The sequence below is a fragment of the Scleropages formosus genome, chromosome 1, assembly GCF_900964775.1.
Source record: "Scleropages formosus chromosome 1, fSclFor1.1, whole genome shotgun sequence".
Lineage (NCBI taxonomy): Eukaryota > Metazoa > Chordata > Actinopteri > Osteoglossiformes > Osteoglossidae > Scleropages > Scleropages formosus.
In genome coordinates, this window is record NC_041806.1 from 10,585,212 (window position 1) to 10,611,626 (window position 26,415).

At 40.8% G+C, this 26,415-nt stretch overlaps 2 protein-coding genes across 5 annotated transcripts in view; one reads left to right on the top strand and one right to left on the bottom strand.

Moving 5' to 3' along the window:
- kntc1 (kinetochore associated 1) overlaps positions 1 to 13,960 on the bottom strand; it is a 34,936-nt gene extending 20,976 nt beyond the window's left edge. Inside the window, exons 1-30 of the mRNA XM_018752811.2 lie at positions 13,757 to 13,960; positions 12,916 to 13,036; positions 12,722 to 12,837; positions 11,607 to 11,685; positions 11,376 to 11,453; positions 11,261 to 11,295; positions 11,024 to 11,134; positions 9,025 to 9,118; positions 7,898 to 7,950; positions 7,536 to 7,648; positions 7,389 to 7,443; positions 7,146 to 7,244; positions 6,508 to 6,551; positions 6,276 to 6,338; positions 6,122 to 6,197; positions 5,875 to 6,000; positions 5,582 to 5,748; positions 4,465 to 4,576; positions 3,549 to 3,692; positions 3,152 to 3,208; positions 2,994 to 3,065; positions 2,726 to 2,845; positions 2,165 to 2,308; positions 1,764 to 1,859; positions 1,533 to 1,636; positions 1,317 to 1,419; positions 1,005 to 1,139; positions 795 to 914; positions 623 to 695; positions 424 to 491 (exon numbers count right to left, since the gene is read on the bottom strand). Coding sequence (XP_018608327.2) covers positions 424 to 491; positions 623 to 695; positions 795 to 914; positions 1,005 to 1,139; positions 1,317 to 1,419; positions 1,533 to 1,636; positions 1,764 to 1,859; positions 2,165 to 2,308; positions 2,726 to 2,845; positions 2,994 to 3,065; positions 3,152 to 3,208; positions 3,549 to 3,692; positions 4,465 to 4,576; positions 5,582 to 5,748; positions 5,875 to 6,000; positions 6,122 to 6,197; positions 6,276 to 6,338; positions 6,508 to 6,551; positions 7,146 to 7,244; positions 7,389 to 7,443; positions 7,536 to 7,648; positions 7,898 to 7,950; positions 9,025 to 9,118; positions 11,024 to 11,134; positions 11,261 to 11,295; positions 11,376 to 11,453; positions 11,607 to 11,685; positions 12,722 to 12,837; positions 12,916 to 13,036; positions 13,757 to 13,888 — 2,910 coding nt within the window. The 5' untranslated portion in view covers positions 13,889 to 13,960. The remainder of the gene's footprint in view (positions 1 to 423; positions 492 to 622; positions 696 to 794; positions 915 to 1,004; positions 1,140 to 1,316; positions 1,420 to 1,532; positions 1,637 to 1,763; positions 1,860 to 2,164; positions 2,309 to 2,725; positions 2,846 to 2,993; positions 3,066 to 3,151; positions 3,209 to 3,548; positions 3,693 to 4,464; positions 4,577 to 5,581; positions 5,749 to 5,874; positions 6,001 to 6,121; positions 6,198 to 6,275; positions 6,339 to 6,507; positions 6,552 to 7,145; positions 7,245 to 7,388; positions 7,444 to 7,535; positions 7,649 to 7,897; positions 7,951 to 9,024; positions 9,119 to 11,023; positions 11,135 to 11,260; positions 11,296 to 11,375; positions 11,454 to 11,606; positions 11,686 to 12,721; positions 12,838 to 12,915; positions 13,037 to 13,756) is intronic.
- A 3,166-nt stretch (positions 13,961 to 17,126) lies between these two features.
- rsrc2 (arginine/serine-rich coiled-coil 2) lies at positions 17,127 to 24,941 on the top strand. Of its 4 annotated transcripts, none has more exons than XM_018753026.1 (10): positions 17,127 to 17,249; positions 19,502 to 19,655; positions 19,799 to 19,833; positions 22,090 to 22,293; positions 22,635 to 22,787; positions 22,878 to 22,994; positions 23,109 to 23,188; positions 23,379 to 23,644; positions 23,897 to 23,986; positions 24,180 to 24,941. In XM_018753026.1, exons 2-10 carry the CDS (start codon positions 19,521 to 19,523, stop codon positions 24,366 to 24,368), a joined length of 1,269 nt encoding a protein of 422 aa, XP_018608542.1. In that variant the 5' UTR covers positions 17,127 to 17,249; positions 19,502 to 19,520; the 3' UTR covers positions 24,369 to 24,941. The 4 variants fall into 4 exon arrangements, with proteins under 4 accessions (XP_018608542.1, XP_018608544.1, XP_018608540.1 ...); XM_018753028.1 differs by having other exon boundaries at positions 23,382 to 23,644; XM_018753024.1 differs by having other exon boundaries at positions 22,112 to 22,293.
- Positions 24,942 to 26,415: the final 1,474 nt, after the last annotated feature.

Genomic DNA, 26,415 nt, shown 5'->3' on the forward strand with positions numbered 1-26,415 from the left:
AGCAGGGTGGCAGCGATCCAGAGCCTACGTGGCAGCACAGGACGCAGAGCCGAAGGGGGAGGGGACACACCCAGGACAGGATGCCAGTCCATTGCAGGGCATCCCAAGCAGGGCTCAAACCCCAGACCCGTCACACAGCAGGCATTGGCCAAACCCACCGCGCCACCACGCCCCACCATGATATTATTGTTGGGTATTAATATTTCAACGGGAAGTGGTGACTGGTTGCAAGTGAGCATGTTAAAAGCATTGCACATTCCAGCAGTTGAACTCATGATGTTTCAGATCCTAAAGCTCTACACTTAATGCTTCTGACATCAATCAGTGTTCAACTTCCAAACAAAAAGTATCACGACAGGGTGAAAATTGGTAAAAACACCAACACAGGGTGAAAACATGACGCTGCCCGTTTCATCAACAGACCTGTAGGTTAGCAATCGCTTCAAACATCTTCAGGTTGTTTACGCACTCTATCCTCTTGAATGCATTGTCTGAAAAACACCAAAGACGGCAAGACATGAACAGGAACAGGACAACACAGCAGACATCACACAAATGCAAGAACAATTCTAAGTCCGAAACTGACTTCAGAGGATGCTATTGAAGAAAAGTGCACGTTCACCTTGCTGAATTCTCTGTAAGAATTTCAGTGACTCCACCATGACCTGCGCCACATCAATATGGTGTTTCTTGTGCTAACAGAATACATGAGGGATAAGATTTGTGAATTCATGCTACAAATACAGAGAAGTTATTATGTACAAATGTTAATCAACAAGTGAATCATGGGTCACCTCCTCTGAGATTAAGTGCTTGTTCTGCAGCTCCAGTCGTGCCCATGTGGCAAGTCTCTCGGTCACACACTCTGCCTCGGCGGGGGGCAGCTCCTTTAGGACTGTCACGCAAAGCTCCCGCTGCAACAGCACTATCACTCATAAAGCTGCTCTCTCATTCTACAACATGTTTCTCCCACACTGCATGTGCTCATGAAATACCCCTCATACCTTGGCCTGGGATATCAGTTGAATGATATAAAGGAAGTAGATCTGGGAGGTGTCTAACTTGTACACTTGCGCAACCTTCAGGGCATCCTCAAGAGAGGACGGCAGATCTTGTTTCAGGATACGTCGGACCAAGACCTGTAGGGGGCAGGGACACCATTTCAAAATTGAACACAATATGGCCTGTTGTATCTGCAACAAAAGTAAGGCAGAGCTTTTTTTAAGAAAGAAAAAAAAGAAAGAGTTGTCTCAAATGACAATTTCCACTGGACAAAGCAGATTTCCAAAAGGATTCTGTGTGCAATGGACACTGACCATGGCTAGGTTGTCGCTGGATGGGTTGAAGTTGCGGATGCCATAGACCCTCAGAAGCTTCTTGATCTCCATCAGCTGGTAACTTTCCTTCAAAAGCTCCTGTCTGAAACAATAGTCGCATGGTGATATTACCAGCTTGGTGAAGGCCTCGCACACAGTAGAACCCCTGATCCCTCAGATGGATAAAGGCTCAAGGGAAGGGACATGAGGACCTACCTGGGATGATCCATTTCCAGGTGTTTCTGGACCAACTGCTCCACCACACTGCTCCAGGGCACCACTGCCTTGTACATTATCTCTAGAACAGCATCTTCCACCAGCTGGCAATGACAGCAACAGGTTGGTGTGAGATTTAAGCAATAAATATGGTTAAACATAGAGGCACGTGATGTGAGGGAATAAATGTTCAAACTGGCACAATCAGACTGGTAATGACAGGTTACTTACGTCAGAGTCAGTCATGCAGTCCAGCACAGCCATGGCCTTGGCCTCCCACTCTGTGAACAGGGAAGTGGTTTGGGAGCTGCAACGCTCCAGCATGTCCTGGAACAGACGATGAGAGAAGTGGACAGCAGACACTTAGTTACAATGGAGAAAACTTTCTGACCTTGGTTCCTGGCACAAACACATCATACAGAACTACAGCTCCGGTTCCCCGCGACCCCGTATGGGAGAAGCGGTTCTGAAAATGTGTGTGTGTGTGTGTTGTTTTCAGTGTGCAAGTTTTTTTTTAAGGCTTTTAAATCCAATCTTACACACTGAACTCATCACCATCATCAATGATGTCAAAAATAAAAAACAATTAAAAGAACAATGGGAGTGACCACTGACAGTCTGCTGATACCCACCCGTATGTAGTGCAGCAGCAGCTCATCCAAGTGGAGCCTATGCTCCTGGGTATAGGGTCTGACACTGCTTTCGATGACAGAGGGGATGAGCTCTGGAGCCAGCACCTTGTCCAGCATGAGGAAAACTATGCTCCTGGTGTTCCTCTGCCACATACAATGAAAACCTCCAGACGTCACTGACATCAATAGTACGTGTCACTAGTTATAATTTCTGGTACTACTATAATTTCTAATACTACATGTACATTTACATTGTGTAATTACTTACATTAGTACTACCAATACAACTACAACCAACAGTACAAGTAACAGTATGACTAGTAACACAAACTATTAATACTCATCCATTCATCTTTGTTAATCAAGATTGAGGTCACATATTATTATTTAAACATATATTAAGTTTATTTTATATTATCCAACTTGCATAAATATTCACAGACCTTCCTTGTCTAAGCTTAGTGCAGCAGCACTCTTCCCCAAATAACTAAATCCACTTCCAAAGCTGTAACAATGTGCATGGTAAGGAGGTGGTTAGCGGGTGATTGGGGTGGCACAGACCTTCTCAAAGTCTGACAGGGACAGCTTGCAGTGGTACTTGTTGAAGAGGTCCAGTAGCTGGCGAAGACTCTGCACCAGGGAACGGAGTTGCTCCACCTCCTCCAGACCACAATCATCCTCCTAAAAACACAGCTATAACTCACACGTGTCCTTCCGCTGTCCACTACCAACGTATTCACAAGTGAATCTAACATGTTAACGTGTGAGCTGCCCCAGAGGCTAGATCAGTCCCAGTGTACAAAGTGCAGACGACCAGTGGACAGCTTACCAGTGGCAGCCATAGCCAGAAGGAAGGCAGGCCGAGTTGGGCCATCTCAAGGCCGTTCTGCGGCCAGTCAGCCTGTAGACAGTCAGAGCCAGAGCAAAGATGACAGGATACTTAATTTCCTGCTTATTTTCCAAAGTCTCTTAATGTTAGTTACCTACCTTTTCAGTCAGCTCCAAGTTTCTTGCCCGCTGCTCCAGCCATCTTGATAGCTTTTTCTGCAATGCCATTAAAAACACACATTAAAGGAGCACAAAAGCAATGAAAACAATGGTTAATATATGCAACCTGCATTTGAACTCCTTCATCAGTGAATGTATTTTTCTTTTACAGGGATGACTTAGATGATTCAAAGAGATATTCCCTCACACTACTATATCTGAACACTATTTTAAAAACTTGACATGGAAAGTCAGGAAACCTGTGTAAAAACCACACAGGTAATGCTGAGAATGTAATCAATGCCCCAGTAGTGACACATACTCAAATCACTGTCTTAGACATATATCTAAAAGCATGTCAAATACACAACAATCCTCTTGATGTCCCCTTTTATACCTGTCCTTTCGGAAAAGTCTTTCTGATAAATGGAATGACAATGGTTCTGAACCAGGGACAGAGGTCCTTTGAAGGGACGTCCTTGGGGATCGAACTGAGCAGGGCATCCAGGGTTTTCTCATCAAACTGTTCAGCAAACTCTGGCTGCCAAACAGAAACATGAGAATATCAAGTGTTGCAATTGTCCAGCTCATCCAGATAAGATGTGAGCAATCACTCAAACTTAGACAAGAGAACATTAAAATACAGCAGTAGATTAGAGAAAGGGGGTCACAGGCAAACAAAAGCAGGAAAAAAAAAAAAAAAAAAAAAAATATTCCAAATGCTGCTTTTTCATTGTTTAGGAATGTGCTCTGAAAGTCTTGGCAGAGAGGAAAAACAAGACATTATTTAAAATAATAATAATAATAATAATAATAATAATAATAAAAAAACCTTTTAGCCATACATATAATATATATTGAAATGACATTAATCATGGGTGCATTCCTGCTTTTCCATTATTATTATCATCATCATCATTATCTGTATTTAATGGACACCTTCACCCAAGGTGACTTACAATGCTAGATACACTACAAGTATCTACCCATCCACACAGAGCAATGTGACACACTGACTCAAACATACAGACTAACAGCAATGCAGTCAGCAATTCACCAGAAATACATGTGGTTTGCTGTGTTAGAAGAAACCCAGACAAACACTGGGTGAATTTGCAAACCTCACAGACTGACTGAGGAACCACCTTATCACCAACCATGCAGTCCAGGCACTGTGAGACACCCCTGCTACCTTCTGCACCATCTTGCCAGAGTCTAGAACATGAACTATGCATAAATCTTAAATTCTGCAAAAAAAAAAAAGTTGGAGATCATACTCAGGAGAAGGCCAACAGGTGCAGAAGGGGCCCTACCTCATTCCGGAGCCACAGGTACTGGGCCCCCCTAAGGTCCCCATCCCTCAGGTGCCACAGGATGTCTATGATGTAGTCTGAACTTTGCAGGAATTCAATCCATGAGATGCCACTATAAACATGAGGGTATGACCAAAAATCACTACACATGGTAGTAATTCATTCACCTAGATAACAGTGATCAGCAAACACAAAAGCTATACAATGACTCCTCATGTTCCAGACATCGCAGTTATGTTTCTTTTTAAATGCACTTTTACAGTGTTTACAGCTGGTGTTGAATTGTACTTAAAAGGATGAAACTGCCAAAATTAATCAAATACATATTTTTTTAAAATCATCAATTAACGGGAATTTGTGGAGACAAGGTTTTTACCTTGTTTCATTTTCATTTTAATATTAATGTAGCCTAAGTTAATAAAACTGTTAAAAGATAAAATAGAAGTGTTTCATATATTATAGCTTTATCAAAGACTTACAAAACCCAATATCAGTAGTTCAAGGGATATCTATTATTAACCTTTTATTTATGTTGATGAAAAGCTGGAAGTGTTCATAAGTTGATATACACTGGTCACCATGAATGTGACAACTCTCAGAAATAGGAGGCTACAAAAGTTATGGTTCTCAGTAATTTTAAATTAACTTAAATTTTTATGTTATGTAACCTGGAAAAATATTTAAATCTTCAAAAATGGAATATTTCTAACATGAGAAGTGAGTGTAGTGGTATTATTAACTGTTGATTAGCTGCCACCTTTCTTCAAAGCAACTCACAAATTTGACCCATGTGTAACAGGTGGGTACTTTTTAACTAGCAATCCAGGGTAAACATACTGTTGTAGGATACTACAACAGTATCATGGCATGACCTACTAACCAACAAATTATAACTCCATGTCATTAATCACTGTGCTACCGGCTTATGCAAATTAAAAAAAATAAATCAAAACCATTCTGAATATTACTCAAACAACAGAGCATCAGATATTTCTAATCAGATACTGACCATGCTTCTTTCCCCATATGTGAAATGATTAAACACATAAATTAGCAATGCCCAAATAGATATAGGCAAAACATGTGATTGGTTGTTTAGTCTAGGCATATCACAAACTTGAACTTTTCTGGCCCGTTGAGGCCGCAGAAGGTGGCAAGCTTGGACAGGGCCTCCTGGATCTGGGAGCAGGGGTAGCGTGAGTTGGCATGATTCAGCATCTCCTGCGCTGTGCTAAAAGTGGGCCAGGGTGCCTTCACGCTGTACTGCACCACAAAGTGCTCATCCTAGGGAAAGGGTCACACAAACATCATCAACAACCACATTTACACAGCAGGTATCCCCCCAAAAAAAGAAAAAAAAATTCTGAAAATCTGGCAATTTCCTGGCACCAGCTGTGTGTAACTCCTCACATTGATCTTTGCCAGGTTGGTCTTGGCCTCCTCCACCAGTTCAGAGAACACCTCCTGTCCATAGCCCCCAGAAGGTGAAGAAGCCAACTTCTCCAGCACAAAGTCCAGCTTCACTTTATATACCAGCTGTGAGAAAGCAGGGCATTCCTGTATGTTACATGAAGGCGCTGAAACCCAAGTTAATACTGAGAATTTGAAAACAATAAATACACCACATCATGACCACAATTTAAAATACAACTTATACCTCAACATCAAGGCCGAACTGTATGGCAAATGTTTCTGCTTCTTCAAATTTGTGTTTGTGAAGAAGACGACTTAGCCTGGAAGAAAACATATAGGCATTTACCTAATTTCTCGGTCACATGAGGTATGGAGGTTTGACATAGTCAACCATTTACCTGTTCTCTGGCAAGGCCTCTGTGAAGCACCTCACCACAACAGAAGACACTGGGTCCTCTGGACTGAAAAGATAAAAACATAATATGCATGTAAACTTCCTAACTTGCATACTTATTTTTATTAACATGCAATGCTCAATATTATGCGTAAGGTATTATTTTTGATATACAAAATGTGCAGATAAGTAAAGAAAAGCATTTTCTTGTTCAAAGATATACTACTTTTCCATACCTTTTCAAACTTTTGGAAATTCCTTCCAACAAATAAACTGTGTCCTGGGATTGAGCAGAGAAACAATTTTGATTTGAGAGAATAACAGGATAATTTTAATTTTACCTGACTGACCCGTTAGTATACTGGTAAAGCACATTGGCACTAATAAGCTAACAATTCTATTTCTAAACACCAGCCTGTTTACCTTAAGCAAGGAGTTATTAGAATGCCATGAGTGTTCTAGCCTCAGAACATACCTTTAGCTGAGAAGAGAGATTAAAATATTTCCTGATATGTTGTTTAAAAATGATTGTAAAACTATTTTTAGTGGGGGTTGGACCGGGTCCTGCTCTCCAGTGGGTCTGGGGTTCGAGTCCCGCTTGGGGTGCCTTGCGACGGACTGGCGTCCCGTCCTGGGTGTGTCCCCTCCCCCTCTGGCCTTACGCCGTGTTGCTGGGTAGGCTCCGGTTCCCCGCGACCCCGTATGGGACGAGCGGTTCCGAAAATGTGTGTGTGTGTGTGTGTGTGTGTGTGTGTGTGTGTATTTTTAGTGGATCCAAAAGATCTCTTTCAATGTCTCTGTTAATATCATATAAGTGACACACAGCCTGAAATGTCTATAAATAATGTGGTTTATTTACAGATGCATTTATTACCATGTTGACACCCATCTTCACAAGGGCTGAAGTAGAGGACACTTCCAAGGAGTAGAGGGCTGTCATGGATGGCAGAGAGTACACCACCAGACTCCTCATCTAAGCCAAATAAAGCACAAATGTAAAGAAGAGGGGTCCAATAAGACAACACAGGAAGCCAAAACATGGTACTAAAAACCTGCTCTTAAGGAAAGCAGACAAACAATTCCTCTCTATTGTCATTGAGGAGTATAGATAACCTACCTGACTACTGTTTGGCACGGTCAAGGCTACAAGTTTCATACTGCTGCCTTCCTGCCTATAGATATAAGAACACAAAAACCCTGATAAGAATTGATGGCCTGGGAAAAGTAAACAGGATGTAAAACATGAAGAAAGACAGTAACTTACATGGATACTGAGGATGACCTCCCCTCAGTGGTGATGAGGAAGTCATGAAAGGCCAGTTCTGGCCAACACCACACCATCACCAGCATGTTCACTTCCCAAACACTCAGAACATTCTAAACAGGAGAGCAAAGAACTATGGGAAACTTCTTTTGGAAGTATGCAGGATTTAAAAAAAATGACCAACCCAGAACGTTTTTCACTATCAAACACCAGCCTGCATCGAAAAAAATTAAAGTTATTATTTTCTAATAGATTTTATTTTAAAAGATGAAATAATAACATACAACTAAAAATAGAACAACTGACACCACATCTGCCATCATAGCTACAATTGCTTCTTCAAGGCTCACTTAAGACTTCACCTCTTCATCAAGAGTGTACATCAGATTATCCAGAACTTGTATCTTCTTTACACCTGCCATGGTAACAGACAAAGGTGAAGCAGACCAAGAAACTCTACATTTACACTTGCTGAGACCAAGCACTGCTTAAGTTCAGACCTCTGCTACACAAACCTAGGCTTTTCACAACAGACAAGCAGATCTTGTCAGCATTTATATATTCCTAAATTAGGTATAAATTTAATGTAGCTTGAATTAAAATGTATATCATATACATTTATATTTACTTCAGACAAATCAAGAGACCTCAATATTATTAAGCTTTTACTGATCATGGTTTACAGGGGGTGTGGTGGCGCAGTGGGTTGGACCACGGTCCTGCTCTCTGGTGGGTCTGGGGTTCAAGTCCTGCTTGGGGTGCCTTGTGACGGACTGGCATCCCGTCCTGGGTGTGTCCCCTCCCCCTCCGGCCTTACGCCCTGTGTTACCGGGTAGGCTCCGGTTCCCCACGACCCCGTATGGGACAAGCGGTTCTGAAAGTGTGTGTGTGTGTGTGTGAGATCATGGTTTAGAAGTAAACATTTTTTTCATCATGAAAGAAAAAAAAAAAAGTAATGGACAGCCCTTTACATTTATTCATTTAGCTGACACTTTTCTCCAAAGCAACTTACAATGTTAAGGTTACAATTATTTACCCATTTATACAGCCAGGTAATTTTACTGGAGCACTTTAGGGTTAGTACCTTGCTCAAGGGTACTACAGCAGGAGGTGAGGCTTGAACCTGTGACCTTTGGGTCCAAAGGCAGTTGCTCTAACCACTACTTTACCAGCTGTCCCTTTAATTCCCACTCTGTTCTGAAGTTGAGATGCCAGTGCAAAAATACTGTATTTTGAAATTTTGTCAGCATGTTTGTTTTGACTTCCACATCTGAACAACTGTAACACCAATATTTTGACAAAGTAACAATTGCCTAGTTTTAAACGACATAATCAAGTGTCTGCCAGAAGCACAGTAATAAAAATTGTTCAATTTTTCATTTATCATCTAGTTATTTTTTCAACCAGATTATTTCAAATGACCAGGCAAGACAGACTTCTGAAGGAAGCAAGTTTCCGTGTGAGGAAAAAACAATGTCATCACAGCTACCTAGCATTAAACTTGAGTCCAGGAGGTGGCTGATGGACATTGTGTTCTTAGCTGGATGCATTCTCCACTGAGATAACACATTTTCTCCACTGCCCTGAGACACAACAGACAAAAAAAAGGAGATGCAGACAAATTAAAAGACTTCTGGATTGTTATACTGGTATCAGGGTAAAACAAATTAAAAAGTAAAATGCATCATAACCTACAACCAGGAAACTGAACAAGAATACCAAGTCTGATTGAACTGAAGGGCACAAAATCATATGTTATACAATGAAGGTTCAAAGAATTTTTGATAATCATCCCTTGGCAAGGTCACTGCTCACAGCCTGGAAGGAGCTTACACTCAACATAAAATCTGCCATCAGACCTCGGACCTTTTGTTGACTTTTAAAGATTGATCTCTTCAGTCGTTACCTTGGAACTGTGTAAACCTCTTACGTCTGACTCAACCTTCCCCATCATACCTCCCTGCATTTAACAAGTGTCTTTGTAACAGCTTTATTTTCGTATAACATGGGGTTGTTATCTTGTTTATAACTTTAAAACTTTTGCTAAAGGTTGGTTGAGCTTGTTGTAGAGGTGCAGCACAATACTTCTTCTAGGATTACCATCTTAATACTTCTAATCCGGAAAAATTTAAGTATAGGTCACCTTTGACAAAGCCATCAGCTAAACACAGGCAGTCCTTGATTTACAACAGGATTCTTTTCCAGCTACCTTGCAATCAGTCAACTTGTTAAGTTGCAAACCCCTTTATACTGTACAGGCCATCCTCGGAGCAGTGGACTACATGAAAGGTAGCAGAATACCGCTCTGAAAATCCATTCTTCATGTGTTCTGTACTATACATGTTTTTATATAAATAGTACATGCACATCTGTATATCTATAGACATGCATATATATTTACACACATACATAAACAATGTCTTGTTATTTTACATTTATTCATTTAGCTGATGCTTTTCTCCAAAGACACTTATGTTAAGCTATGTATAATTACCCATTTATACAGCTGAGAAATTTTGTACTGGAGCAATTCAGAGTCAATGCTTTGCTCACATGTACTACAGCTGGTAGCAAGCTTCAATTTGTACATTATATGAAAACAAATATGCACGTATGTATGTGTTTATGAAAATAAATGCAAATCAGATAAGTAAAATGAAATTAAAAGTTACAGAACATTCCTAAATTTTCCTCCTTTTGTGATGACTTGACAGTCCTTTTTGCAATAATCAGATTGCTGATATCTTATGCAAGCAGTGATAGGTCTTCACACACTGTTCATCTGAAGGTGTGTATTGCAAATGTTTGTGTTCACACACAGGTATGTATACAAGTATATTTGTATGCATGTGTGTAACTATTTCACACCTGTGTGTTTATATTTAATGAAATTTCATCATTAAAAAACTGGCTGCTCTCCATTGTTCCATGGATGAACTATATATGAATCATGAGGATATTTTAACAATCAAGTATGTTACATTGTATAATTGGGCTTTGTTTTTCCACCAATTTCACACATTCATGTTACATTAATGCTACTATGGAGCAATATAAATAGAGTATTGTAATTAATTTTTATACTGCACTATTATCTTCATTTCTAAATCTGCTTTTTTCTTTAAAAAAAAAAAACTACCAGAATTCAGATTTTAGCCTTCTAGCTATTTTCAATCAAAACAATATCAGATGGGATCACAAACAAAACATTTAGTTTTTTTTAAACATAAAACACAGTCACTGCTAGACACCCAAACCAACTGATATGGTACCAGCCAATGTTAACATAGAGCACCATTATTAGACATAAGGACCAAATGTTGGCACTCAAACGTAATATAAGGTTAACAGGATAGCTGTTGTAAGTTGCATGCTTCATAAGTTGAGGATTACCTGTAAAAACAAGAATACGACTTTGCACTACTCTAGTTTTAATAGAAGTGGAAAAGTATTATATTATATTATTATAACATTGTTTTATAACATACCCCAGTGATGAGGCAGATTTCACCAGCAAGGTCTGTTGTCACAGCCACATTACATCCTTTACTGTATATGTCCTTTGTAGAACAAACCTCTGTCTTTATTACTGACTGCAGCTGCAAGAAGGAAAAAACAAGGTAACAAAATGTTGGAACATGTCTGCAAAAACTTCTGAATATTTTTTTTCCATAGGTTGAACTTTTAAGAATAGCTTTCACTACACTAAAATGAAGTGCAAATACCTTTTTCAATTCTCCTATGTCCATTTTGACAATTGCTGGGAATGTAATAAATGTTGATTAATGATCATGTAAAAAAGGACAAAGAAAAACAGAGTGATTAAGAAAAAAAAATTACCTCTTTCAATGTTTTCCAGCTCAAGGTTTGAGATATGAAAGAACCCATCAGCCACAAGCAGGAATAAGTGATAAGACCCTGTATGCCAAGGACAATTGATACATTAGTATGATGCATTTCATTGCTCCTCACAATGGGTATTTCTTTAAATGCTTCATATTTTGGAAGAGGAGAAAAAATACAAGGCATTCTCTCAATGAGATCTCAAAAAGTCTACCCTACAAGTCTCACCTGAAGTAACCCTGTCTTCCTCAATGACCAGGCTTCTGTAAGTCTTCTCTTTTTCTGAGAGAGATTTCTGCAAGATTGCCTTCCAGCATAAAAACACCAACTCCATAAAACCACTTTTACAGTTACTGCCATTATTCATGTATACAGTACTCACTGAAAGTATGTGAACCTTATAAGGATGGCCATTATTCTTGTACAAAAATGAACTTGATCTAAATCTTCAAATAAACATAAAACAAGTAGATGATTTACAGACTTGATTCTACCTACTTGGTGTAACCAATGCAACATGTGGGTTCACTTATTTTTACACCCACACTACTTCCGTTTTTCTACTACATAGAATTTCCTTTCAACAAAAATATGGAATTGGTCATTACACACCTATTAGGTCAGATGACAAAGACTGATTCTCATCAATTGACCGTTTTTTGGTAAAACAAGGAACATAAGGGCTTCAGATACTTTCAAGCAGCACGCTGAATATACAGTTATGCGGAGTTCACATGTTCTCCCTGTTTTCTTAAAAATTTCTTCCTAAAGACATGTCAGTGTTACACTGCTCTGCAGTGCAGACAGGGGAATGACTAAGGAGTTTAGTGTAGTGTATAAAGGTGTCATGCAAATGCAGTATAAAATGATTTAACTAGTGTCTGGTAAATGAAAAAAGGCTAATGTTTTATGCCACTCAACTGTCAAGAGGTGTATGAAATCACTTGGGAGACATTCCTTGAAGTCTTTTACAATGAACACTGTGCAGTATTTAGCAGACACCTTTTCAGCCAAGGTAACTTACAATGTTAGACACGACACCACACTAATTACAATCAACCACTCGCTCATCTATACACCAGTGGAACAAACCGTCTCACACACACACTCATTATGGGCAACTTAAAAATCCCAGACTCACTCGAAACATGCATCTTTCGACTGTATAGAAATCAGAGCACCTGGAAGAAACCTACATTAACACAGGGAGAACACGCAGACTCCGCACAGACCAAGTGGCGATTAAACCCATGTCCATTTGTACAGTTCAGCTGCTGTCAGACAGCAGCGCCATCATGTCACCCAAATAGGATCTATCATAACAAGAACAGCCAATTACTTACTTTAGTAAACACAGTGCTCTTCTGTGGCACATAGACGAGGTGGAGGTTCCCATTTCTTTCACCGACCAGCAGAAACTGTCCTCTATGGCACACAGCCACAGTGTCCACATCACTGCCTGCAATAACAGCATACAAAAATCTTTTGTAGTCAATAGAAACACAAATGAGAAAGAGCCTTACTCCCAACAGCTTACCGAAGTTGAGGTGCAGCAGAACTGACTGGAAGTTGTAGTCAAAGAGGACTACAGTTCTATCAGCAACCACAACGATGTAGTTTGAAGCATAGGAAGCATACAGATCTGGGTTGTGCAGCACCTGCAAAACAACAGTTTTTATGGTGTACATTTTTATGTATTCATAGAACAGTAATGTTGTAGATCAACTAACCTCCTTAATTTAGGTACTACTACCTGGGTTGTACGTCACTTTGGAGAAAAGCATCTGCTGAACGAATAAATGTAAATGTAAGAGAGCAGGGCTTCTCTCTGAGCTTTTTTAGCAATGCTATTTTCAATGACTCATGGTTTTTCTGTGGTTGTTTATTTAAAAATCAGTTGTATATCAAAACGCTTCTTGTACCACCACTTATTTGGGTGGTACTTATAGTATAAGCAGGTACTATGTGTTTTCCTAGTGATGATGTAGGGAATTTCAGAGACTTATGACGTATGTTATGCACATAATGATATGATTATACCAAAAATATTCCTGTTCTCATGTATGTTTCTCTTGCCTGGAAATTAACCAGTAAACAACTCAAATATGTGTGATGATGAGGAAAGAATGTGAATTCTGACACAGTAGAACTGAAGTAGGGTTCATCATCATCATTCTTGTTTAATAAATTATTATAATTCGGACTGTGACAGACATGCCTGAATTTTAGTCACGAAAATGCAGAAAATTCCACTTTACACTGGTGGCAACTTTGCGAAGGCAGAGGAAAAATAACGTTTTACTCGGTTTCAGAGGTTAACAAGTCCGTAGTAGAAATAGGACTTTTTGATGGAATCATGGTGGGCAGTTCAGACAGACCTTCTCGGAGCAGGAGAGCTTGACCAGATTGTCCACTTGGTACAGCGCGCTGCCGCACTCCCGCCGCAGATCGAAGCTCACCCGAACGGTGCTGGTGTCGTCGTTCGCGAGCAGCTCCACGTCGTTCCACATCGCACGCCTATACCATTAAATAACTGAAATACTAAATTTCTACACTTTCGAGAAACCCCGTTAACTTCGTAATTTGGCGGCAGAATGAAACTAACTAGTTCCGGTGTAAAAAGGAACTAACGTCATTCTTTCCCGCTCGAGTTGTCATAGCAACAGAACCTCCCCTCGGACGCCACGAGACACTTAAGCAGAATTAAATCTTTACGCATTTTGCCAACACTCTGTGGCAAAGTGGTAAAAGGATGTAATCGAAAAGTAACATTACACTTCAAATTCACCCTTAAATCATTTTAAAATTTTGTTTTTTTTTTTGTTTTTGCTTCGTATAATATTTTAGGTTGTAATTCTGTGGTGTAATTTCATACTCAAAGCAACTAAAAACCGAGGTTATTTGTGGCACACAGACACGTAACAGTGCATTATACATCTTGAGATTTATATATATGATTGCATTATATATTCGATTAAATGCGACTGCTATGCAAGTTTCAGGTCATAGCCTTGAAAAAGTCTTTAGCCCCAGGATGGACCTCCGCAGGAAGGCAAACCGCAGCGTCAATTTAGCAACTCTCCAACCCAATTACACACACACACACACACACACACACACACACACACACACACACACACATCATCTGAAGCCGCTTGTCCCATAGGGGGTCGCGGGGAGCCGGAGCCTAGCCCGGTAACACAGGGTGAGGGGCTGGAGGGGGAGGGGACACACCCAGGACAGGATGCCAGTCCGTCGCAAGGCACCCCAAGGGACTTGAACCCCAGACCCACCGGAGAGCAGGACCCGTCCACCGCGCCGCCCCCCCCCCCCAACCCAATTAGCCAAACAGTTTCATCCCAGCGGTGCCTCCATTTTATGTGGCACCTAATTTACTTTTATCCCATTTTATGTATGCAATACGGTGGAGGTGCGGTAGCGCAGTGGGTTGGACCAGGTCCTGCTCTCTGGTGGGTTGAAACAATTACAAGCAACAAGAACAAAAAGAAAGCCTTTTTGTTATTAAAATCATTATTCAATAAATAAATGAATCCTAAAAACTGCCATGCCAATAATAAAATCTAAAATAAAACAATAAAAATCAATAAGACCAGCTAGACTGCATGACAGAACCTTTAAAACACTAAACCTCTTTTTTATTTTTTTCCTCTTTTTAATTTTTTTTCATTCTGTATAACAATAACAAAGCCATCTACGCACAACACTCCTCTGCTAGCACTCTTTAGCACCACCGTGGACACTTCGAAAACCCTGCCCTGCTTCCAGAAGCGTCTCAAAATCAAAAGTCAACTTTAGTGTCACTTTCACAATATGTTTAGAACATACATTGGCGTGATGGCATTTCTCCTGGACCACGGTGTGATATAGAGGATAACATATACTATTACAGTACAATTCACAATAACACACGCAAACACACATTTTCTGAACCGCTTGTCCCATACGGGGTCGCAGGGAACCAGAGCCTACCCGGCAACACAGGGCGTAAGGCCGGAGGGGACACACCCAGGACAGGATGCCAGTCCGTCGCAAGGCACCCCAAATGGGACTCGAACCCCAGACCCACCGGAGGGCAGAACCTGAACCAACCCATTGCACCACTGTGCCCGCCACACAATTCACAATAACTAACTACTAAACTAAGAACACTATGGAATAAAGTGCAGTGGTGTGGTCAGTGCAATAAATAGAAATGTGAACAGATTTTAAAAGTGGTAGTGCAAAAAACAGAGTGAGTTTTTGTGCAATTATTGTTCCGAAAAGAGGGTAAGTGTGACCTAATGTAGGTCGACGTGGAATGCACACAAAGGAATACAGCAGGGTTCTGGTATGAAATTGGCGGTTAAGGGGAGGGGAGGCAGAGAGTTCAGGATCTTAACAGCTTGAGGGAAAAAGCTGTTGCACAGTCTGGTGGAACTGGCTCGTGTGCTCCTGTATCTCTTCCCAGGCTGCAGGAGGCTGAAGAGGCAGTGGGAGGGGTGTGTGGGGTCACCCACAATTCTGGAGGCTTTGCAGACACAGTGGGCATAGTAGATGTAGGGAGGGAAATGAGATACCATGATCTTCCCAGCTGTAGTCACTATGCTCTGTATCTTGAAGCTCCCCCTAGTGCGCTCCATCCCTCATTGGTTTCCCTCAAATCAAAATCCATTCAGTTTGAAATAAATACAAGATTGACAGTATCACACATAGGTTGTAACCTTTTTAACACGTTGGCACAGCTTTAAACAAGCTGTGTTAAGGGGTTGCTCTCATTTGTGCTGAACCTTGCCATCACAAGTGGTTTGCAACAAATGATGTGCAGACTGCATGCAAACTGTCTGACTGATTCCCCGGTGCTAATGGTTTGATGCCCTCATCACGTTAGAATTACGGGGCTATACAAGATATGTATTTTTTCCCATCCATTTTTCTCACTCAAAAGCATCACATGCACCCTGCCAGTTATGTGAATCCAGTTTAAAATTTTAACATACAGCCATGTGCATAAAACTAGAACTCTGGGGAATATAAGATAACACAATTCATACATTCACTCCAGTGACCACTTGTGTTTATGCAAGGTTAGTGGTGCCTTGGAATGTCACAAAGAAGCATGGGAGGCAAGGTGCAGCACATAGAAAGAGCTGCTGGTGTATGTATGGCTGTTACCTTGTCATCAGAAGATTCTGGGTTTGAATCCCACTGTCTTAGGTATGAAATCTCAATCAGAAATGCTGTCATCACACATTTTTCAAGATACTTGTTAGAGCTGCTCCCTTTGACTGCATGTTTGAATCCCATCTTTAATTACTGTACCCCAAAGCAAGGTACTTATCGTAAGTTGCTTCAGCAAAATTGCCCAGGTATATAAATGGGTAAGTAATTGTAAGTAGGTTACCATTGCAAGTTTTTTTGAGAAAAGCATCAGCTAAATGAATAAATGTACGTGGATGTATGTTGAACCAAGCAAATGAAATGCAAGCAAGATCATGTAGGAAGTTGACAACTTAAAACTGGCCAAATCCAGTACAGCCCAAATCTGGGTTCCACAAATAAAGAACAGCAGCTGTACAAAAAAAAGGTGATACATTTGTAATAATGTTCTAAACCCCTTTAATTTCTTTAATAAGCCGACACTAGAACAAATTAAAGAACTACTCCTCCTCGCAGCTCCTGCCACAAACGAATGATTGACGCTTGTAGGAGCACTTCCTGTCCCATGATGCATCGGTCCCTTCATCCGGGAACTGGAGCATTGCGGAGGATCTGGTGAGGAGCGGTGGTGCCCTGCTGCTTTGCAAGGCGGCGATATTAACACAAGTGGCTTAAATTAGGCTTTTGTGATCAGCAGAGCATTCTGATATGGCGGTAAGTCGAGTCAGGATCTTGTGCAGTCAAAACGAGAGAAGTGGAAATGGTGGTAAAACGAGTCAACGCGGAGTCAGATTCTGTATCACAAAACATATTGCCAAGATGGCGCCCCGGCAGCCATGTCGGGTTCTCCGTGCGAATGATGCAGCTTTCGCAGCCTCACAAGTTTTGACTGGGTTTAAATGATTGACCCTTAAGATCAGTGTGGTGGTGTCGCCGCTCGTGCCCCGACCGACTGACTGAGTGCTGACAGCAGACAACACACCGCTTCATCCACGCTAGTTAACTAAGTAGCTAAGCAGCCGCGGCTAGCCTGCCTGGCAGCTGTTTTCACTTCGCCCCCAACTACCTAGTTGTTGTAAATAACATTGGGGGCAGCGAATTTGTTTCTTTATAGCTCTGTGACTAGGTAAGAATGTCTGTTTTGCATCTTTCTTTTCCGAAAATACCTGGCTGATACTCCTCTGGTTGGCAAAACTCCTTGGAGACAAATTGTCTCGGTTTGGAAACGCGTACTGCTGCTCAACCTGGAGTTCATCACCCGAGCCCCGCCCCCCCCAGTTTACCACTACGAATTGTATATCAACGTTATTGTGAATGTGACGGTTTCATCATCATCTATCAGCGTTACAGGCATAAAAAAACCTCTGCTTACTGCCACACGGTTTATTAAGTGTAACTTAGTTAAATCATGCCCAGCTGGTAGTGTAGTGGTTAAAGTTGCTGCCTTAAGTTTGGACCTAAAGCCTTGGTCGTAGGTTCGAGTCTCACTCTGGCTGTAAAATACCCTTGAGGAAGGTACTTACCCTAATTTGCTCCAGTAAAAATCACCCAGCAGTAGTTATGAGTGAGTAATTCTAGGTAGATTAACATTTTAATTGTAAGTTGCTTTGGAAAATAGCATCAGCTAAATGAATCAATGTAAATATCTGGAAAGTGTTTTATGTTTAATGAACTTGAAGTCTGCACATTCCTTATGGGTGGTTCCCTGTATACGACAATAAGACGTAGCAAAATGTGCAAAGTGACTCTATTCCCCATAAGAAATGCTAGAGAAGTTGCTAAAGGTTGCTAGTTTTCCCTGACCTGTTGCAGAGTTTTATCATTCGCTGGTTCAAAAACCATAAATATTTAAAGTAGTGATCATAGTCACTGTGGAACATTTTGGGTTTTTGAAGACAGTGAACAAATTTCTGCAGGCCAGGGAGACAACTTGGAGGGGGGCGTGGGTCATGCTCTTATTCCGTGCAGAATGTAAAGCAGACGAACACTCCAGTGAGAAAAGTGACACCACAGCTAAAGGAGGAAAGGGAACATGACAGCACAGTACAGTGACTGTGAGATACCAGGTATCATAGAAAAGGGATCTAGAGTAACTTGCCTCTGTAACACAACAGTTGTTCACCAAAGAAAACATTAACAAAACTGAAACACTACTCAACCAGGGCTGATGGGAATATGCTCCATTCACCTTGCTGCTACAATGTTTATGATGCTGTGTACATTGTTAGTGGAGTGAATCAAACACTACAAACAGTACAGTAAAAGATATGTGTAGTATTTTCTTTCAAAACATTTTTAATGATCAGAAAAGACCATTTTTAAATAATGTACAGACACATCTCACTTAACGACGGGGATGCGTTTTGAGAAATGCGTCTTTCGGAGATCTTGTCATTGTGCGAATATCGTAGAGTATACTTATTATACAAACCAAGATGGTATAGCCTCTGCAGTCAAGAGATGCAGTAAACATGAGATTGATGCTGCTGCCAGCGTAACGTGGCACACTGTTTTACGGTGAACTTTTTATAACTGGAGAGTACACTAAAATAACGATAAAAAGTATAGTAAATAGATAAACAAGTAGCATAGATGTTTATTGTCATTAAGTATTATGTACTGTACATAACTGTATGTGCTATACTTTTATACGACTGACAGTAGGTTTCTTTACACCAGTACTGCCACGAACACGTAACACGTTGCGTTATGACGGCTACGGTGTCGCTAATCGATAAGAATTTTTCAGCTCAATTATAATCTTATGGGACTAATGTCATATATATGGTCAGTTGTTAGGCTCATGACTGTAAAAGCATGTTTGATTTTTGAAACTTTCAATTTGGGGTTAAAATTGAATCTCTCTGGGATAAGTGATGTGTTGTTGGGTTTAAAGTATCTTACAGCGAGATGTGTGTGAAAGATGCTCTGCTGCTGTTCAATGCTAGTTTTGTTTGTACATGTAGGCCAGCGACGCAGACGTAGATGCGTTGCTGCCAAAGTCGTCATCTCCAGAGACAGAGAAAAGAAGACCGGAGTCGTCCACTAAATCTCCTAGGACCGCCAAACAGCATCGCTCTAGATCCAGGTCACAGTCAAGAGACCGAAAACGGAGGTCCAGTAAGTCCAGTTTCCAGTAAGGTCATGGAAGAGAAATGCACATTGATTAGCTACAGCTATTTGTGACCTGGTTTGTTTTGGCTGCATCTCTGATGAACTGCAGATGCTTCAAATAGCTCACTTCCATTTTTGTTTTCTTCCAGCTGACAAGAAGCACAGACGGAGTAGGAGCAAAGAGGTAACTAGTCTTAGGCACTCGCCGTCAGTTACAGCTAAAACAAGTTCATTTCATGTAGCTGTTTATCCTTTGTAATTATAGTTGATGGTAAGTACGGAGACGTTTGAAACTAGATTCCATAATGGGTTATGAAATGAAGCATGGTTGATATTAAATGAGACACTAATGTTTCACTTCGTGTTTTTTTTTCGCTAAAAAAAAATGTCAATTCCGATAGGTCAGTGTGATGAAGTATCATTAAATCCGTTTTAGATGAAGTGTGCTTGTGTTAGGAGCGTTTTCCTTTTTGTAGATCACATGATAACATTTCTATAATAAATCATACTCAGCGTGCTAATGCACGAAGAGACACTCTGAACTGAAGACGCTGCTGACAGATAGCAAAATTATATGCCTACTTCCTGGAAAGGTAACTATCAGCCATTCAAACTCATATTTCCCTTCTTAGAAAAGAATGAAAGTTTTTGTTTTGTACTTCCACTAAGGAATTCTTGACTATTTCAAACTGTTTTAAGCTGGTTTCACCCCAAAAACTGCTGTCAGTAATCCTTTTGCTTCACCAGTTCTTCCTACTCAGTTTAATATTAGGAAGGATGCATGCATGCCTAGACAAAATAAAATTTTGATCTAAGGAAATTTAGTTGTAAAAGGGATATGTATCTTCACTACACCAAGAAGGACAAGGGGTCAGGTTACAAGTACACTCATCCCCCGGTATTCGGTCTCCCGATATCTAATTTTTAATGTGTCTGTTCTGGTATTATTATTGCCACTTATTAGTCAGTTTAGATTTTTCTTCCTGTCTGGGGACATCTAGTCCGGATCGGTGACATTCGGTCTGACCCGATAAATAGAGGCTGCAGTTTAAATTTTTGCCGAGTGACTGCGTGAGAGAGACTGTGAGATACACCGCATTGTGAGAATGGGGTACAAATTCTGTTGGTTGTAGTCTGGTATTCTATGGTCTGACTTGCACATCCACCTGTGGCATACATGTGGTTGATGAAGGTTAGGTGTAGTGACAGTAAATTGATAGTTGGAAGAATTGACCATTTACACTGAACAGCTGGAAGTTGTGTGGATGCAGTTTCTCACTGACACTCCTGATTAATGGTCTGTTGTCTATTATACTGCTTGGTTTATATTTTAATACAGAACTCTGCTAATACACTCCGTATCACCTCATTTGTGATCGCTCCCTGAACTGGGAACACTCAACATGCTTCACCACCTGTTTGCATCCTGTGTTGCACCATTTTGGTTCCATTGTCTAGTTGTGTGTTTTTGTTACAGTCCTGTGTTTCTGAACAATAGCTCCTAAAGAGGAAAAAAGATATAGACATGTTGAGCTAAGGTGGAGAAGGCAATGCATGACTGACTGTTCATTGGGAGGGGAAGTTGGAATTATTAAAGTATGCAGAATGTGGTAAAAGACAGATATTTGAATTATGCTAGGTTTGTCTAAAACCACACTCCATCCTAGTTCAAGTAAAAGCAAGAGCTGAAAATGTCACCCTCTCCATTAGTGTTTCCAATACCCACCTCTCACTGCTATGCCACCACCTTTGTCAGCCCACACACGGTAGCATTTTGAGTTTACTTTATGAAATTTTTATTTTTTATTTTAAATGCTGTTTTTTTTTTTTATTTTAATGTTACACAACTTTTTACTTTTATTAGGCATTATTTAGGGTGATTTTTGGGATGGGGTTGTAACTGATTAATTTCATTATCCAGTTCTTTGGTATGCAGTCAGTTTTCAGGAAGAAATTAGGACCGGTTAACGGGGGATAAGTGTATACTGGCAGCGTCAAGTGTAAGTAGTCTTATTTTAATGAGTTTTTGATGGGTTCTGTTGGCAAAACAATTTTATAGAACACAAGGTCCATTGAATCGGTACAGTGTGGTGCTCACCCTGGTATATCAATGGAAAGGAGAAGACTTATTTCAGACTAATCAGTAAAAGATATCATGACTGCACTCTTCATGGTTTGACCTTGTACTGAAGAACAAAAAAGGTGACTTCATACAAAATAAATCCAGGGTAATAATACAAATCCTCTGCCAAGAACTGAATAGAAGTAGGCATGTCCTTTGGTTAAAAACTGAACACTCAGTTTTAATGCGTGTAACGTTTGTTTTGTTAATGATCACATGAAACGGTTGAGGTTTGACTTAAGTGTCTTACTCTACATGACTTGGGCAGACATTTTTAAACTCATACTAACTCTCTTTGTTGCACCATTCTCCTGAAAGAACCAACTTCTTCTTGAAACAGGCACGAAGGAAGGACTCTGAGAAGCCCTCGAAGTCATCCAAGGCAGAGGAGCCACATGAACGTGAGCAGGCAGAGAAAGGCCGGGAGAGGCTGTTGGCTGAAAATGGGGAAGACCGGCACAGGCGTAAAGATGCAAAGCCTTCCAGGGGCCGAGGCCATTCCAGGTCCCGTTCGCGGGAAAGGTGAGGAGCATCTGTGTTATCTTGGTCCTCAGTTGTGTAGTTGTAAATACATAATGAGGATTACATTTGAATACTTCTCTCTCTCAGCCGTTTCTTTTTAAACAATGAAACAGTTCATCCTAAGCACTATTTACATTATTTAAACTTGGTGCCCATTTCTTGACATACATCTGTGCATTTCCTGATGACATTTATATTTCTTAGAATCTATGTAAAGATTTTTTGCCACATTTTTTGTTTGAGATACACAAAGATAAATTCTAGCTTTGAAAAAGCACTCAATGTTTGAATTTGTGTTTTGTCAGATTGAGTAGTCTTATTGCTAGTATTGACAATTTCAGGCGGCATCGAAGTAGAAGTCGAGAGAAGCGGCGGTCCCATTCTCGAAGTCGTGAGAAACGGTCAAGGAGCCGGGATAGGAAACGACGAGTCAGGTCCCGATCCCGTTCCCGGAGCAAACACAGATACAGGAGCCGTAGTCGCAGCAGGAGCAGGTGACTGGTTGCCTCAGACTCTCTCCCACAGATGCGATTTTGTTTGATGTATTAAAATGACAAAAGCTTGACGCCTGCTGTCACCTGCAGGGAAAGGAAAAAGAGGAGCGAAAAGTTGCGCAGGAAGAGCCGCAGTAGATCATTGAGTCCCCTAGCTTTCCGGGGTAGGAACACTGCCATGGATGCCCAGGAGGCCTTGGCCAGAAGGTAATTCTAGTGACTTACTGAGCTACAAGGTGGACATTTGATTTTCTGTATAGTGTATAGTATGTTTCCTACCTTGTCACTGCTTGTTGGCAGCAAGCTGTGTTTTTGTAACAGATTGGAAAGGGCAAAGAAGCTCCAGGAACAAAAGGAGAAAGAAATGTTGGAAAAGCAGCAGCAGCAAGAAATTGCTGCAGGTAAGAAGCTTTTTTTTTTTTTATTTATTAGGTTGGAATTCAGTCCTTTCCCCTGGATTTATGTCTCTAGGTGACTGTCTGGCAAATCTATCACTTTTATTTACCTTCATGTTCCTTTGAACATTAGCAGAGAAGATGCATTGTTGACCTAATTCTGTGGGTGGTTTGGGGGGTGTTGATTTTCTTTTAGTAGCGGCCCCTCTACTCTGTGACCCTGTGGCAGCTGCTGCGGCCACTGGTAGCTCAGTACTGAATGTAGCGGCACTCCTAGCTTCGGGGACTCAGGTCACACCCCAGATTGCCATGGCAGCACAGATGGCGGCCTTGCAGGCCAAGACATTGGCAGAGACGGGCATTGCTGTGCCCAGCTATTACAACCCGTCTGCTGTGAACCCAGTGAAGTTTGCTGAGCAGGAGAAAAAGAGAAAAATGCTCTGGCAAGGCAAAAAGGAAGGGGTAAGGATCTTTTTGCCACACTAGACCTTGCATTTTGTTCATGTCAGTTTGTTTTCCATTAGTTTTTTAGCTTTAATATTGTCAATGGATGTGGTTTTAGTAATATTTTCCCTGTGAACTTCATAAAGTTTGTGTCTGCATTTTGGAAAAAATACTGACTCTTAAAGAAGTGCATATAAGGGCAAAATTTAGGGCATTATCCTACTTTGTTCACAAAGTCCTGTATTTTTATTTTATTAACATCATATAAAGGACAAGTCCCAGACTGCAGAGCTGTGGGAGAAGCTAAACTTTGGAAATAAGGACCAAAATGTGAAATTCCGCAAGCTGATGGGCATTAAAGTAAGTTAAATTGACAAGCTTTTGCAACACATTTCTACAGTATGTAAAACAAGAGCCTCGTGAACGGCTAAGAGTATAATTAGTGGCTCACCTGGACTGATTTGGAATAAAAACCAACAGACTGAATTCAACTCTATACTTCTTGGTAAAGGTACTATTTGCTCTATCTAATGTTGGGGGAAAAATCATGCAGGGTGAAGAAGAAAGCAGTGCTGCTGCCCTGCTTAATGATGAAGGTCTGAAGACCCTGCAGCAGCAGGAAGAGATGTTCCGGAACCTGGATGTTCAATATGAAATGGCCAGGTCACAGACCCACACCCAGAGGGGAATGGGACTCGGCTTCTCCTCCTCCTTCTCCTCCAGAGGGATGGACACCCTGTAATGCCATCTGCCCTGATCTCTGCTTTTCTCCATAACGCTGGGAACCATTTGCTGTGTCTTGTGGGTGAAGTCATCACTTGCTGGGAGGAAAAAAGCTAGTCTGCTGACTTGCATGGATTTTGCATTTGATCTAACCAGAGGAAAAAAAAAGACAGATGAACATTTGTATGTAAATAGTCAAGAGCTGATTTGGTGTCAGCAATTGAAGTCTGTATATCTTTTTACGAAAAATTATGCAGTGGTTCAGTGTGAAAACGAGATGGCAGTGGACTGTGGGTCGGATACAGGAAAAATTGCTACATCTCCTGTTTTTGTACTAAAATTGTGTATATATATTCATTTGAAACGTATAGATGTAAAGTCAAAAGATCCATTATGATTTGATTAGGGGAGGGTGGGAATATTTGACAGTGTCATGATACGTAGCGTTTGGTTGGAAAGCCTTTGTAGTAGTTTTACTTTTGACTAAAATACCATTGTAAACAATAGAAAAAATTGTACCCCAGGGTTTGTTTTTGTCAATGCTGACATCAAATTCATGTAAAAATGTTCCCTCAATAAATTGGCAAAAGGAGCTGTACTGCTTTAGTATTACATTGCGAAAAGTCACATTTCTAGCATTACTATTTTGGTGTGGAATATTGATATCAGCATCAGTTGGGAGAAGGTCTAAGTGGAGTATTCATATACAGATATTTTTGTAAAAGTTTGAATTTGTGACATTAAGGTAAATTACTTCAATACAAGATAAAGACCTGAATTACCATGCTACAGCGATCTGATCCCTGTTAAGGTAAATATTTGCTGATTTAGTGTCACCAATAGTTGTGAATATCAGCATAAATCATAGGCTGAAGCCCTGGTTAGTGTGGCTAAGTAGTAAAACTAAATAAACAGTATTAATAACCACCTTTCTTATCCAGGTCACATTTTTGTAGAAATAACAGGAATTCAAATCCCTTAGAAGACCAGTGTGAAATGAATGCAGTTGGTTTACATGTGTTCATTCAGCAGATGCTTTTCTCCAAAGCAATGTAGTGTACATCATTTTCTACTGTACATAAATACAATTTGTGCATTACATTAGGAGACATAGTTGCAGCTGTGATTAAGTACAGTTAGTTTCCTTCCACCATACGTACCAGTGTTTATTACACAAGTAGCTGTGTAAAACTCAAAATATCGATTCCTGATCATGTTTCTACTGTTTTTTTTTTTTTTCAGGAGATACACAAACATGTACATTAGAGGAGTAACTGCATAAAGGCTTATCTGGGCATTGTCTTAAAGCGATGGTGCATGAACATTTATTCCTTGCATGAACTTAGTAGTTCATGGGCAAAGTGAGTCTGGAAGAAGTGACTTTTAAGACCCTCTTTAAATGTGGACAGAGATTCAGCAGTTATGAGTGAGAGGGGGAGGTTGTTCCACCACAACGAAGCCAGAACTGAGAACCTACATGCTTTACCTTTCATGTGTGTGACCAATAAGCAGGGAGATGTGGAAGAGCATAGCAGTCTGGTTGGGGTTTAGTGGTTGATCAAGTCTTGTAGATACCTGGGAGCAGTTCTACTGATGCATTTGTAGGCTATAACCAGGGTCTTAAATTTGATCCGGGCGGCTACAGGAAGCCAGTGAAGAGAAACAAGTAGAGGAGATACATGGGAACACGTCAGCAAGTCAAACAAAACTTGGGCAGCAGTGTTCTGTATCAGCTGTAGCAGTTTGATGGCAGTAGCAGGAAGGCCAGACAGGATGTCACCATGGTCCGAACAGTAGTTGGGCAGAATCTGTTGTGAGGTAAGGATGGATCCTGCAGATTTTATGCAGGATGTATCTGCAGGTCTGGGTTGTGACTTTGATGTGCTGAGAGAAAGACAGACTTGAGTTAATCATCACTCCCAGACTCTTAGCTAAGCAGGCAGGCAAAATGAGTGAGTTGTCCAGTTTGAGCGAGAGATCGTGACAGGAAGACAGGCCAGCTGGGAGGTGTAGGATTTCTGTTTTGGAGAGATTGAGTTGGAGGTGCTGATCAGACATCCATGCAG

Coding starts and splice junctions, on each gene's coding strand:
- rsrc2 (XM_018753024.1), top strand. Junction 19,656..19,798: donor AGACCGAAAACGGAGGTCCA/GTAAGTCCAGTT, acceptor GTTTTCTTCCAG/CTGACAAGAAGCACAGACGG. Junction 22,788..22,877: donor CGTAGTCGCAGCAGGAGCAG/GTGACTGGTTGC, acceptor TGTCACCTGCAG/GGAAAGGAAAAAGAGGAGCG.